General features: G+C 46.9%; 1 protein-coding gene across 4 annotated transcripts in view; it reads right to left on the reverse strand.

Moving 5' to 3' along the window:
* ARMC9 (armadillo repeat containing 9) overlaps positions 1-14,894 on the reverse strand; it is a 106,335-nt gene that overhangs the window by 53,931 nt on the left and 37,510 nt on the right. For 2 of the 4 annotated variants that reach the window (XM_087933706.1, XM_087933708.1), the window contains exons 10-13: positions 11,993-12,028; positions 6,047-6,081; positions 3,126-3,237; positions 1,078-1,170 (exon numbers count right to left, since the gene is read on the reverse strand). In XM_087933706.1, coding sequence (XP_087789832.1) covers positions 1,078-1,170; positions 3,126-3,237; positions 6,047-6,081; positions 11,993-12,028 — 276 coding nt within the window. The remainder of the gene's footprint in view (positions 1-1,077; positions 1,171-3,125; positions 3,238-6,046; positions 6,082-11,992; positions 12,029-14,894) is intronic. The other 2 variants (XM_087933707.1, XM_087933709.1) reach the window with 1 other exon arrangement.

The following is a 14,894-nucleotide window of genomic DNA, read 5'->3' on the forward strand; positions in this document are numbered from 1 at the left end:
TTTCACGGCCACTTTCCGGCAAAACATGTCCATTGCAGACAATGGATTGGCTTAACGACCACTGTGTCTACTTAATGACAATGGATTCACTTTATGATCACACTGTCCATGTAATGACCATCGATGTGCTTAATAACCATGGGCAAGATTTAGCAGGGGAAATGAGACCAGCTGGGTTTTTAGCAATAGCATTTCCACCATGGATGGACGGATGGATGGAAGGAAGGAAGGAAGGAAGGAAGGAAGGAAGAAGGAAGGAAGGAAGGAAGGAAGGAAGGAAAGGAAAGGAAAGGAAAGGAAAGGAAAGGAAAGGAAAGGAAAGAAAGGAAAGGAAAGGAAAGGAAAGGAAAGGAAAAGAAAGGAAAGGAAGGAAGGAAGGAAGGAAGGAAGGAAGGAAGGAAGGAAGGAAGGAAGGAAGGAAGGAAGGAAGGAAGGAAGGAAGGAAGGAAGGGCAATAGCATGGTACATGAGTCTTATATACCGCTTCATAGTGCTTTACAGCCTGCTCTAAGAGGTTTAAAGAGCAAGCCTCTTGCCCCCAACAATCTGGGTCCTCATTTTACCGACCTCGGAAGGACAGAAGGCTGAGTCAACCTTGAGCCGGTCAGAATTGAACTCTTGGCAGTCCGCAAAATTAGCCTGCAACGCTGCATTCTCACCACTGTGCCCCCACGAAACGGTGTGTAACACAGTTGTTACGTGGATCCGTCTTCCCTATTAATTTGGCTGGTCACAAGATTGCAAAAGACCCCAGGGATATCGCAGCCCGTCATAAACGCACGCCAGTTGCCAAGCATCTGGATTTTAATCCTGGGATCATGGAGACGTGGCAGCGGTCGTTCCGTGTGAGAGAACAGACCTGACGGTCACTTTTCTCTGTGCCGTCGTTATCTCCCCACGGTCCCTAAAGGAGGCGTTGTTAAATCAAGGACTCCCTGTCGGCTATTTTGCCTGATCACGCCGGGGAGTCGGGGGATTTTTAACAAGTCAAGAGTTGCAGATCAAGGCTCCTAAAGTGGCCTTCGGTCTCCGATCTAGGGTAGCGATTTCCACCCCCTACCCCCCCCCCCCGCTAACCTGGCCGTTACTGTAGCAGTCCAACAGGTCATTGTTGATGTAGGCCTGCAGAACGGTGTCCCTCTGCTCCCCCGGATGGGAAGTTGTCAAACGCTGCAAAACAGGACGAAAGAAACAAGGCAATCCCTTAAAATCTGTTGTGATTCGCCAGCAGCCTGCACAGACGGCAGCGGAATCGGGACAGTGGGGAAGAACGGGGGCCAGTCTGGGAGTGTGGACAGGATTTGGATGAAGGTCCTGCATCCAATGAAGGGATGGGGCCAGGACCATCTGGGAGTGGGGTGCTGACTCCGGAGCCTCTGGAGTCTGGCAGCAGTGAGGCAGAGAAACCAGGGGAGCCTGTTCCCCAAAGCACGTGTGCACAGAGCTGCTAGAAGATGAGAGCAGCTGAAACAAAAGGGGCGAACTCGGGAATAAGGCTTGGAGGTGATTGCCCCTCCCATAAGAGATAAAGGACAGGCAAAGATAGAGAAACCTTTGCAGGAAGCAAGGTCGTTCATTCAGTTCAGATTCATCCTTGAAGCTCTGTGTGGACTTTGTACTTCGGTTGGCTTTTTACAGCTCATTTGGCACTTTAGTTGTTGGCAGCGATTCAAAGGAGAGAAAGGTGGGTGCTTATCTCGAGGAACTATTTGGGACTCATTACAGGCTGGGAAGGCACATAATTCCCAGCACTGAAATAAAACAAGAGTTGTTTGGACGAAGCGTGTGCTTCATTACGGTCTCAGGACGACTTGGGCAGAACAAAATCAACCGTAACCATTGCAATCAAGTCAACCAATGCACTTGCAGCTTAACCAACGGTCAGCCAGAGCTAATTGCGTTCTGAATTTTTACGCTGCTTTTGAACTCTTTTGAGCTTTGTTTGGTAACTGGCCAAGCAGCTTATAGCAATAGCCCTGGGACTTCGATACCGCTTCACCATGCTTTCCAGTCCCCCTCTAAGAGGTTTACAGAGTCAGCCTCTTGCCTTCAACCATCTGGGTCCTCATTTTATCCACCTCGGAAAGACAGAAAGCTGAGTCAATCTTGAGCCTGTCAGGATCGAACTGCTGACATGCAGCAGAAGTGGCCTGCAGTACTGCACTCTAACCGCTGCGCCGCTGGGGCTCTTATGCTTACTTATTTATTTTATTTATTTAGTTTAGTTTGTCAAGAATGAGAAAACAAGTGTAAGCATGAACGTAACATATAAACATGTAAGTATAAACAGGTATACGTATATACCTAATAAATGAGTACAAGAAAATGGCAACAGTAGGACAGGGACGGTGGGCACGCTGGTGCGCTTATGCAAGCCCCCTTACAGACCTCTTAGGAATAGAGTGAGGTCCACGATAGACAGCTCGAGGTTAAAGTTTTGGGGGTTTGAGGATGTGATAACAGAGTCAAGTAGTGAGTTGACCGCTCTGTTGCTGAAGTCCTATTTTCTGCAATCAAGTTTTGGTGCCATTTACAATCGAGTCTGGAGCGGTTTACATTTCCTATACTCCTATGTATATTTAATCTGGGTGTTTTTAGCGCTTGTTTTTGTTTTAAAAAGTGTTTTCATTACATTGAATTGCAATACATTTTTTCTTTCTGAACTGCAAGCCATCCAGAGTCACTGACTGAGTTGGGTGGCTGAAGAAATGAAGCAAACCAATAGAAGAATGAGCAATTAAATAAACCAGCAGACTTGGCATTTGAGCAGAAGGATACAACTTTCGGTCCGGTTTTCTGTTCCCCACCCGCTATTCTTTGTGGAAGATTCATCCCTGGAAGCTTTCAAGAAGAGACTGGGCTGCCATCGGTCAGAAATGGTGTAGGGTCTCCTGCTTGGGTGGGGAGGGTTGGACTAGATGACCTACAAGGTCCCTTCCAACTCTGTTAATCTGTTAATTTGAGGACTATTTTGTAGAAGTGTCTAACCACAGGGTCCTTTCCACTGACTTGGTTTCTCAATTCTCTACAGCGGGGAGGGGGTGTCCAATCTCGGCAACTTTTAAGACTACCGGACTTCAACTCCCAGAATTCCTCAGCCATCTTTGATGGACAGTGAGACTTACCCAGCGCAAGGCCTGTAGCAAGAAAGCCTTGAGGCGGTCACTTCCGTCGATCAGGTCTTTCTTTAACTTCTCATAATCCAAAGATGGCAGGAGGGGCACCTCCTGCACTTTCCTGCCGAACAAAGAGCTCGTGAAATGCAACCAGCAATCGAAGTCCTAGAAAGTCCATCTATGTTCACCTGCGTTCATTAAGTCCTAGAAAGTCACGCGCTTTACAGAGGATGGATCTGAGCCCCACGGGAATGAAGAATTGAAGCCTGGGGAACTGGCCTCCAGCACCGAGCGGTCCTCGGCGATCCGGTTCAGGGGTTCGGCACCTGTCGGGCCTCCATTTGGAAAAATGGACAATTTGATCTAGTAGTTAAGGCGCCGTGCTAGAAACTGGGAGACGGGGAGTTCTAGTCCCGCTTCAGATATGAAAGCCGGCTGGGTGACTTTGGGCCAATCACCAAGAGACAGGGAGTTCTAGTCCCACCTTAGGTATGAAAGCCAGCTGGGTAACTTTGGGCCCATCACTAGGAGACGGTGAGTTCTAGTCCCGCCTTAGGCAGGAAAGCCAACTGGGTGACTTTGGGCCAATCACCAAGAGACGGTGAGTTCTAGTCCCGCCTTAGGCAGGAAAGCCAACTGGGTGACTTTGGGCCAATCACCAGGAGACAGTGAATTCTAGTCCCACCTTAGGTATGAAAGCCCGCTGGGTGACTTTGGGCCAATCACTAGGAGACGGGGAGTTCTAGTCCCACCTTAGGCATGAAAGCCAGCTGGGTGACTTTGGGCCAATCACAGGAGATGGTGAGTTCTAGTCCTGCCTTAGGCATGAAAGCCCGCTGGGTGACTTTGGGCCAATCACTAGGAGATGGTGAGTTCTAGCCCTATCTTTCACACGAAAGCTGGCTGTGTGATTTTGGACCAATCATTAGGAAACTGTGAGTTTTAGTCCCACTTTAGGCATGAAACCAGCTGGGTGACTTTGGGCCAGGAAATGATCAATTTTGATACATCACCAGGAGACTAATCCCGCCTTAGCCATAAAAATGCCAGTGAAGTGACTCTGAAACAATAATCAGGAGACAGTGAGTTCCGTTCCCGCCTTAGCCATGAAAGCCGGCAAGTGTAACCTTGTGCCAGTCATTCTCTCTTAACGCAACTCACTTCCCTGGATTGTTGTGGATAAAATGGTAGGAGGAAGGAGTATTAGATAGGTTTATCACCTTGACTTATTGATAGACAAATAAATAAATAAATAAATAAATAAATAAACAAACAAATAAATAAATAAATAAATAAAGGCGGGATAGGCAATAAATCAAAGGTCTCCAAATGTGGCAACTTTAAGACTTGTGGACTTCAACTCCCAGAATTCTAGTCCCGCCTTAGGCATGAAAGCTGGCTGGGTGACTTTGGGCCAATCACCAGGAAACGGAGAGTTCTAGTCCCGCCTTAGGCATGAAAGCTGGCTGGGAGACTTTGGGCCAATCACCAGGAGACGGAGAGTTCTAGTCCTGCCTTAGGCATGAAAGCTGGCTGGGTGACTTTGGGCCAATCACCAGGAAACGGAGAGTTCTAGTCCCGCCTTAGGCATGAAAGCTGGCTGGGAGGCTTTGGGCCAATCACCAGGAGACGGAGAGTTCTAGTCCTGCCTTAGGCATGAAAGCTGGCTGGGTGACTTTGGGCCAATCACCAGGAGACGGTGAGTTCTAGTCCCGCCTTAGGCAGGAAAGCTGGCTGGGAGGCTTTGGGCCAATCACCAGGAGACTGGGAGTGCTGGTCTCATTTTAAGCATGAAAGCTGGCTGGGTGGCTTTGGGCCAATCACCAGGAGACGGTGAGTTCTAGTCCCGCCTTAGGCATGAAAGCCGGCTGGGTGACTTTGGGCCGATCACCAGGAGAATTCTGGGAACTGAAGTCCACAAGTCTTCAAGTTGTAAAGTTTGGAGACCTCTGAAATAAATCAATGGACTCAAAGTTAGCCTAGAACTTTGGAGGCAGTTCAAGTTTTGTGGCAAAAAAAAAAGGGAGAGAGGGGGACACAGCCCAGCTCCATGTTTTAATCAGGTAAGTTTCTGATTTACAATCTTAGTTGGGCCCAAAATCTCCATTGCCAAGCAAAGCATTTGGCGAGCGAGTTGTGCCTCATTTTACAAACTTGTTTGGCATCGTGGTTAAGTGAATCCCTGCACTCCTTAAGCGAATCTGGCTTCCCACGTTGACTTTGATTGTCAGAAGCCGGCTTGGAAGGTCGCAGATAGGGATCATATGACCCCAGGACAGTGCAACTGTCATCAATGCAGGTAGTCCTCCATTTACAACAGTTTCGCTTAGTGGCCATTCGAAGTTACAACGGCCCTGAAAAAAAAAAGTGACTTAGGACCATTTATCACACTTACGACCGTTGCAGCCTCCCCGCGGTCACGGGATTTACATTTGGATGCTGGACCACTGACTCACACTTATGACGGTCACAGTGTCGTGGGATTCACGTGATCCCCGTTTTGCGAACATCCGACAAGCCAAGTCCAGGGGAGAAGCCAGATTCGCCTGAACGACCTTGTGACCAATTGAACAACTGCAGCGATTCGCTTAACAACGGCGGCAAGAAAAGTTGTAAAATGGGGCCAAACCCCACTTGACAAAATTTCCCACTTGGCAACGTAAAACTCTGGGCTCAATTGTGGCCATTAAGTCGAGGACTGCCTGGACATGCCAGCTGCCAAGGGTCTCAAGAGCCTGGAGAGGCCGTGATGGTCCTAAGCATGTGAGGACCGATCTGAAGTCACTTTGGTCAGCAACGTCGTAACTTTGAACGGCCGTAAGTCGAGCACGACCAGCCCCTGTTGAAGCCGATGGTTTCTCTCTTCACAAAACCACCCACATTTGATGACCCGACAAAAAAAGGAGCCAAGAGGAAATCAAAGAACTTACGCAGGGACCAACGATGCTCTTAACATTGTGGAAGCCTGTGATTTGAAGGAGAGAGAGAGAGAAAAAAAAGTCAGGATATATAAACAGAGCAAACTTTGCTTAGAAATTATGCCAGCGTTCACTCCCAGGAGCATTAAGTCGTTTGTTATAAGGAGCGTGCCTTATTATGGAACTGGACTTTCTAATAAATAGGCCAAATAGCTGGGCTTCCATTGGAAGGCTTTTTTGGGGTTGGGGAATTGAATGGAATTGGTGTAATCCACCAGGATCATTAGGGAACTGGAGGCTAAAACATACAGTGGACGGTTGCAGGAACTGGGCCAGGCTAGTCTAGGGAAGAGAAGGACCAGGGGAGACAGGAGAGCATCTTCCAATATTTGAGGGGCTGCCCTAGAGAGGAGGAGGAAAGGGGTCAAGCTATTCTCCAAAGCATTTGTAGGCCAGACAAGGAATAATGGATAGAAACTGAACAAGGAGAGATTCAACCTGGAAATAAGGAGAAACTTTCTGACAGGGAGAACAATCCACCCATGGAACAGAAGTTGCCCTCAGAAGTTGTGGGAGCTTCATCCCTGGAGGCTTTCAAGAAGAGATTGGACTTCCCTCTGTCAGAAATGGTGTAGGGTCTCCTGCTTGGGTGGCGGGGTTGGACTAGGTGGGTGCAGAGGGTGGATTTGTAATTAGTATTTTTTACTTATTGCAAAGAAACCCAGAACATTCAGATACGGGATTCCCCAGATGCGCCAGTTTACTACCCAAATAAAACAGAGCTTTGGAGAGGGGTGTCTGTCTCGGAGTGATTGCTTTTGGAGTGGAGGTTTTCTGGACCGCGGACATCCCGGCCTTTTGGACATTCTCCCCCCGCACAATGGCCTCCTCCTTCCCTTTCCGTGGCTGCTTCTCTCATCGGTGCCCATGAGAAGCCACCCAGGCTGGGAAAGGCCAGGACGACAAAAGCAGGGAAATGTCAAAAAGCCAGATTACGTTACTCCTGTTTCCGCATACCATCGCGATGCTCCGGCCGCCACAAAGCTACGCTGTGTAACACGAGAGCATCGTTCTCACCGACGGGGGGGCGGCGGGGGGGGGAAAGAGCGCGGTGGGGAAAGCCGTTTCAAAGGTGGCGTCCATCAATAGGTGATGATGGGGATGATACCCAATAGGCAATTGAATAGCCGCCCGGGTGGCACAATGCTGGCCATTCATGGCGTGACCGGTTGCACAGATAAGATTGGGTTCTATCTCGCTGCGTTGATCTGTCACTCATTTTGATTTATGTCCCTGGGTACTTTTGCAATAATGACTTCCCCACATCCCTCCCCCCCGCCAAATCTCCCTGTGGTTCTTAGGAGGCCACCGGCAATCCTGTTGGTTCCAGGGATGCCAACTGACACGGCTTATTGTATCTTGTGACTATCATGAAGTGTTGCACCTTAAGATTCTGGACTCTTGACGAAGGTCTCTTTTCTTTTATGTACACTGAGATCGTTTGCACCAAGACAAAGAATCCTGTTCTGTTCTGTTCTATTCTCTATTCTATTCTATTCTATTCTATTCTATTCTATTCTATTCTATTCTATTCTATTCCTTCTATTCTTTTCCTTCTATTCTAGTTTATTCTGTTTATTCTATTCTATTCTACTCTATATTCCAATTTCTATTCTATTCTATTCCTTCTATTCCTATTCTATTCTATTACTTCTATTCTGTTATGTTTATTCTATTCTATTTTCTTTTCTATTCTATTTCTTCTATTCTATTCTACTCTATTCTATTCTACTCTATATTCCAATATCTATTCTATTCTATTCTACTCTACTCTATATTCCAATATCTATTCTATTCTATTCTATTCTATTCTATTCTATTCTATTCTATTCTCTCTACTCTATATTCCAATATCTATTCTATTCTATATTCCAGTATCTATTCTATTCTATTCTATTCTATTCTATTCTATTCTATTCTATTCTATTCTATTCTATTCTATTCTATTCCTTCTATTCTTTTCCTTCTATTCTATTCTGTTTATTCTATTTCTTCTATTCTATTCTACTCTATATTCCAATTTCTATTCTATTCTATTCCTTCTATTCCTATTCTATTCTATTACTTCTATTCTGTTATGTTTATTCTATTTTCTTTTCTTTTCTATTCTATTTCTTCTATTCTATTCTACTCTATTCTATTCTACTCTATATTCCAATATCTATTCTATTCTATTCTATTCTATATATTCCAATATGTATTCTATTCTTTATCCAGTACCTATCCTATCCTATCTTATTTTATTCTATTCTCTCATCCTGTCCTATCCTATCCTATCCTATCCTGTCCTGTCCTGTCCTGTTCTTATAAAATGTATGTTTGTACCAGTTCATAAAATCAAGCCATTAAAGGGGTGAGGTTTTTTTAAAAATTTGTTTTGTGTTGAATAATAACACAGGTGGTCCTTCAACTTAGAACACAGTGACGGCTAACTTTTTCGTCCTCGCGTGCTGAAAGCGTGCGCATGTGCATGCACATGCATGCCTGCACCCATAATGCAATGCGTGCACAACCCCACCCCACCCCGGCCCCTTGTGCATGGGCATGCAACACCCCACTCCCACCCTCAATTTTCGAATTTTTGGAATTCTGTGGGTGGCAGAGGAGGTTAAAATGCGCATTGTATGATTGGGTTTAACCGAATTTCCATCTTTGTGTATTTTATGTCATTGCAGGGGTTTCTTTTCAAATGAGGGAGGGCAGTCTGTCAAGCCCGAAATTGACATATGTTTAGCCATCTTAGTTAGGCTTAGTATATATTCTTTTTCTTACTTTCTCTTTGGTGGCTATGGGGGGGTTGGGGGAAGGGAAGGGTTTCAGGCTTGCCACATTCCTAAGGTGGGAGGAGTGGAGATAGAGAGAGTTGTTTAGGCTAGGTGGTTCTTCTTCCCGTGGGAACGAAAGCTGACCCTGCTGAGACCCGGAGATGGAGACTGATGACACCAGGCAAACGTTGATTTACTTCTATTGGGGGTGTGTGACTTTTTGGGGGGGCTGTTTCTAACTTCCAATATTACGTGGTATAATTCCAGGTTGGGTCAGATCCGGAATCACAACAGACTTTGCCAATTTGATGCTTTCCTAAATAAAAGAAATTCGTCTTGGAAGATGGACTTTGTTCTTTTTACTTTTTAAATGGATTACATGACTTGGAAACCTGACACAGACATTTCATGACCCATTTCATTGATGATTACCCAATTATCAATGCTAGAAGACTGAGTGCTAATCTCCCTTCCTTCTAGTACTGATGATGTTACCTAATTGGGTAATGAAATGTCTGCAAGAAAACAACCCAGGACCTCATAGTTTCTCCTCCTCCTCCTCCTCCTCCTCCTCTCCCCACCCCTGCAAAAGGCACTGCCTTCTAGCACTGATAATGTTACCTACCTAGTTGGGTCATAAAATATCTGCAAGTAAACAGGCAAACTCAGAGAGCATCAAGAACCCCATAGTTCTTCTTCTCCTCCTCCTCCTCCTCCTCCTCCTCCTCCTCCTCCTCCTCGCAAACCCATCTCCCTCCTAGCACTGATGATGTGACCTAGTTTGGGTCATGAAACATCTACAAGAAAACCCCAAGCTCACAAGACACACAAGGGCCCCACAGTTCAACCCCCCTCACATGCGCGCCATGCACCTCTGCGAATGCGTGAGCCTCTCCCGTGCGCCCCCCTGCCCCCTCCCCAAACAATCAGCTGGCTGGCGGGAGGCACGTGTGGACGCGCAGTAGACTGGGCCGATGGCTCACAGGCCAGCAGACATGGCTCTGCGTGCCACTTCTGGCACACGTGCCATAGGTTCGCCATCACGGTTGTAGCAGATCGTTTAGGGACCATTAGAACGGCAATGAAAAATGGGACTTAGGACCGTTTGCCACACTTACGACCGCCGTGGTGGTCACGGGATCAAAATTCAGATGCTTGGCCACTGGCTCATGTTTATGACGGTCGTAATGCCCTGGAGTCACGTGATCAGCTTCTGACAAGCAGATAACAGATAATCAGAGTTGGAAGGGACCTTGTAGGTCATCTAGTCTAACCCCCTGTCCACGCAGGAGACCCTACATCATTTCTGACAGAGTCTCTTCTTGAAAGCTTCCAGTGATGAAGCTCCCACAACTTCTGAAGGCAACTTCTGTTCCATGGGTTGACTGTTCTCACTGTCAGAAAGTTTCTCCTTATTTCCAGGTTGAATCTCTCCTTGTTCAGTTTCCATCCATTATTCCTTCTCTGGCCTTCGGGTGCCTTGGATAATAGCTTGACCCCCTTCCTCCTCCTCTCTGGAGCAGCCCCTCAAATATTGGGAGATGCTCTCCTGTCTCCCCTGGTCCTTCTCTTCCCTAGACTAGCCAGGCCCAGTTCCTGCAACCGTCCATCGTATGTTTTACTCTCCAGTCCCCTCATCATCCTGGTTGCTCTTCTCTGCACTCTTTCCAGAGTCTCAACATCTTGTTTACAGTGTGATGACCAAAACTGGATGCAGGACTCTAGGTGTGGCCTTACTAAGGCTTTATAGAGTGGTATTAGTACCTCCCTTGACCTCGATTGTATCCCTCTGTTAATGCAATTTAGGATTGCATTGGCTTTTTTAGGCTGCACACGGCTGGCAAAGTCAAGGGCGAAGGCAGATTCACTTAGCAACCAGGTTACTTAACGGCAGTGATTCACTTAGCAACCTCAGCAAGATAGGTCATAACAAACGAGGCAGAGCTCGCTTAACCAACGTGGCATTTAGCAACAGACCTTTGGGGCTCAATTGTGGTCATAAGTGGAGGACTATCTGCATATGAATCCTGCCATGATTTGATTGCCTATGACTATCATTCAGTGTTGTCCCTGATAATTCTTGACGAATGTCTCTTTTCTTTTATGGACACTGAGAGCAAATGCCCCAAGACAAATTCCTTGTGTGTCCAATCACACTTGGCCAATAAAAAGAATTCTATCTGTCTATTTATCTGCCACTATGACCAAAATCCAGGTTCAAACCACGGTGAAAGGACCATGCAAAAGGCATTTGACCCCTTCTTGTTTCCTGGGTCCTTTTTTGAAGTCTTTGGCAAGCGAGTCCCAAATTTATGCTGCTAAGTGAAACATTTCTGAAGGGAGTTTGGCCCCGTTTTACGCCGTTTCTTTATACAGTTGTTAAGTGAATCACTGCAGGTTTTACGCTAGTTACACAGTTGTTAAGTGAACCTTGATTCCCCCACTGACTTTGTCAGAAGGTCACAAAAGGGGGATTATGTGACCCCGGGACGCTGCAACAGTCATAAGTACATGTCAGTTGTTGAATGTTGATCGAGTAACCCTGGTCACAAGTGTGAAAAACGATCATAAGTCATTTTTTTCAATGCCAACGTAACTTTGAACGGTCAATCACTAAATGGATGGTTATAAGTTAAGGACTACCTGCAGTTTTTGAGATTAAACTGGTAAATTATAAACTGTTTTAATTTGGGGAGGGGTGATTTTATACCGCATGCAGAAGTGGAACAACATTAAAAAATCCAGCAAACGAACAAATACCTTTTCCCCCGATGAACAAAATCTGTCCGGTGACGTGAACAGAGAAAAAAGAATTCTAATATAATATGTTTAAAATAACCTGAGGTGACAGCTCATGCTGAGGAAGAGGCTCAGGAAATAAACATATAACGTGCCACACAGAGGCATAATCGGACTCGTGATTGTCGAGTGTTGGTTTTTTAATCGGGTTAAATTTCCCATGCAGTCATTCAAATGAATCGAGCGGGCCATACAATCATGCTTCCGGCACAAAACGTAGCAGAGAGAAAGACAGGAGGGGGGGTTGCACAGAGAAATGTGAAAAGGTTAAAAAAAAGATTATTATTATTTTTGTAAAAAAAAGAAAAAAAAAAAGGGAGATGTGGGAACTTACATATTCATCCTTACAGGGCCTCATACAGCCATATTCCTTTAGAGAGGTAAACAGGCACACATTCAATAAAAGAGAATTAAGAGAAAAGAAAAACAAAAAAAGTTAAGAGGAAAAACCAGAGAAATAGAACATAACGTATAAAACAAATGTTTTTTTAAAAATGAAAAGCTGATTAAGAGGAGAAAAAACAAACTGGAGAGATCCATGCGCAGACACATCCGATTTCTTGATGTTTATGAAGGGTCCTTGATGCGCTCTGCCTTTTCTTGGAGATGTTTCATTCCCCACTCCCTTCTTGCACTGATGGTGTTAGCTAGTTGGGTCATGAAACGTCTGCAAGAAAGCCACCGAGCTGAAAGAGCAGCAGGGACCCCACGCTCCTCCTCCTCTCCTCCTCCTCCTTCCTCTTCTCCTTCTCTTCCTCCTCCACCCTACACATCCCACTTCCTTCCAGCACTGATGACGTTACCTAGTTGGGTCATGAAACGTCTGCAAGAAAGCCATCGAGCTCCGAGAGCAGCAAGGACCCCATATTCCTCCTCCTTTCTCTTTTCCTTCTCTTCCTCCTCCTCCTCCACCCTATACATTCCCCACTTCCTTCCAGCACTGATGATGTTACCTAACGAATCCTTTGAAGTTTTTTGAAGTTTGGCTCGAGAATCATGATTTCATTCGAGCGGTTGCGGGAATCCTGTCCCTTCCCTTGCCACGTCCATCAAGCCACGCCCACAGAACTGGTAGTAAAAAGTTCTGAATCCCACAACTATATGGTACCCCAGGGGTCCCCAACCACCGGTCCCCGGACCAGTCCCGGTCCGTGGAACAATTTCTACCGGGTCGCCGGTTTGCTGGGCGCCGCCATCTTGTTTTGATGAAAAAGTGCTTCCGGTGAGCTTTTCCGGGTAGAAAGCGGCGTTTGGGTGCTGAAAGAATCCTCACGCTTTAGTTTCATCGAGGGGGGGCGGCGGCTTCGAACAAAACTAAGGCGCGAGGATTCTTTCAGCACGCATGGCAAGGCGAGCCGAGCGACCGTCCCGAAGCCGTCGCGAAGCCCATCGATACAGGTACAAAGGAGGAGTTGAAGGTGGCGGGGAGAAGCGGGGGACGGCTGGCTGGCCGGTCGCTCGGCTCGCCTTGGCATGCGTGCTGATGCTGGTACCGGGCCGCGGATGATTTTGTGATGCCGGTACCGGGCCGCGGCACAAAAAAGGTTGGGGGCCACTGTGGTACCCAACACCCGATATATCGCTGCAGGGTTTTTGCCAGCTGAACTTGGATCCACAGTGGAACCGTAGCACATGGCTTATCTCACATTGAGATGGGACGACATTTATGACCTCGCACTTCCTGGCTCAATTAAAGAGTCCGGTACCAAGAGGTTCTAGACTCTGAAGTCAGCAGCTGCAGGTCGCCTGTTCAAACAGAGCTGCTAGCTTTCCTCCCCTTCCACTGAGTTAACGACACAATGTTCTTCCTGGGAACTTAAAAGCTAACCTGTACAGGTACTTCAGCACTGAACGGCTACAACGGAGCTCAAAATCTCCACTGTTAAGCAGGGCCGTTGTTCACCGAGCGGTGCCCTACTTGGCAACCTGCTTCGCCCAGTGTTGTTAAGCAAATCGCTACCATTGTTAAGTTGAAATCACGCGGTCGTTAAGCAAAACTGGCTTGCCCCGCTGATGTTGCTCGTGATAAAAACTCTCTGGGAAGGTTGCTGATGTTGTGGTTCGTTGGCAGCCTGTGCAGATGGCAGCCGAATCGGACCGTGAGGAAGAACGTGGGACAGTCCGGGAGTCTGGGGATGGGGCCTGGACCATCTGGGAGTGGGATGCGGACTCTGGAGCCTCTGGAGTCTGGCGGCGGCAAGGAAAAGGAACAAGGGGAGCCTGTTCCCAGCGTGCGTGCGCACAGAGCTGCTAGAAGGCGAAAGTAGCTGAAACAAAAGGGGAAACTCGGGAGTAAGACTGGGAGATGATTGCCCCTCCCATAAGGGATAAAAGTCAGACCAAGATGACAAAACCTTTGTAGGAAGCAAAGTCGTCCGTTCAGTTCAGATTCATTCTTGAAGCTCTTTGTACTTTGGTTCGTGTTTTTTTTTTCCTAGTTCATTTGACACTTCTGTTGTTGGCAGCACTTCCCAGAAATGAAAGGTGGGTGCTTATCTCGAGGGGCTGTTTGAGATTCATTCCTGGCTGGGAATGAAAATCATTCCCAGCGTTGCAATAAAACCAGACTTCTTTTTGAAATAAGCATGTGCGTAATGACGGTCTTGGAAGCCTTGGTCAGAACAGCTGAATTGAATCCCAATTGAGACCCTGGGACGCTGCAAACATTTGGGTGCCGAGCACACAAAGTTTCGATCACGTGGCGGTGGGGATGCTGCAATGGCCAGAAAGTGTGACAACCAGTCATAATCCAGATCCACTGAACACTGGTGTTAATTTAACAGCTGCAGCGGTTCACTTGCCAATTGTGAAAGAAAAGGTGTTAAAATGGGCTAAAAACTCACTTTAACGACGGTCTTGCTTAGCAACAAACGTTTTGGATTCCATTACGGCCGTAAGTGGAGGGCTACCTTCAAGTTTCCTGTTAATAGGTGAGCAGCAATAAACCTACCATTTTATCCAGCTACCTGTGTTGTCCTGGTGCCTTGCAGCCGACACTGTCCAAGATTAACCTGCTCTCTTAGACGCACCTGCGCCAAATCCAGTATGGGGCTGCACACCAGTTTTTATCCTCTGCTATCCCTGAACTCAAAGGTGACACCGATCCTGTGGGCTTCCTGGCTCGGAGTTGCGACGGTCTCAAGAGACTGAATCAGAGTTACGGTTGTCATTTGCCACAGCAGGTGGGGTCTGCCTGTCTCGCTTCTGCTCCATTAAATGGTATTATGTGGGTTTTC

The sequence above is a fragment of the Pseudonaja textilis genome, chromosome 4 (genome assembly GCF_049901715.1).
Source record: "Pseudonaja textilis isolate UNSWEBS1 chromosome 4, rPseTex1.2, whole genome shotgun sequence".
NCBI classification, from domain to species: domain Eukaryota; kingdom Metazoa; phylum Chordata; class Lepidosauria; order Squamata; family Elapidae; genus Pseudonaja; species Pseudonaja textilis.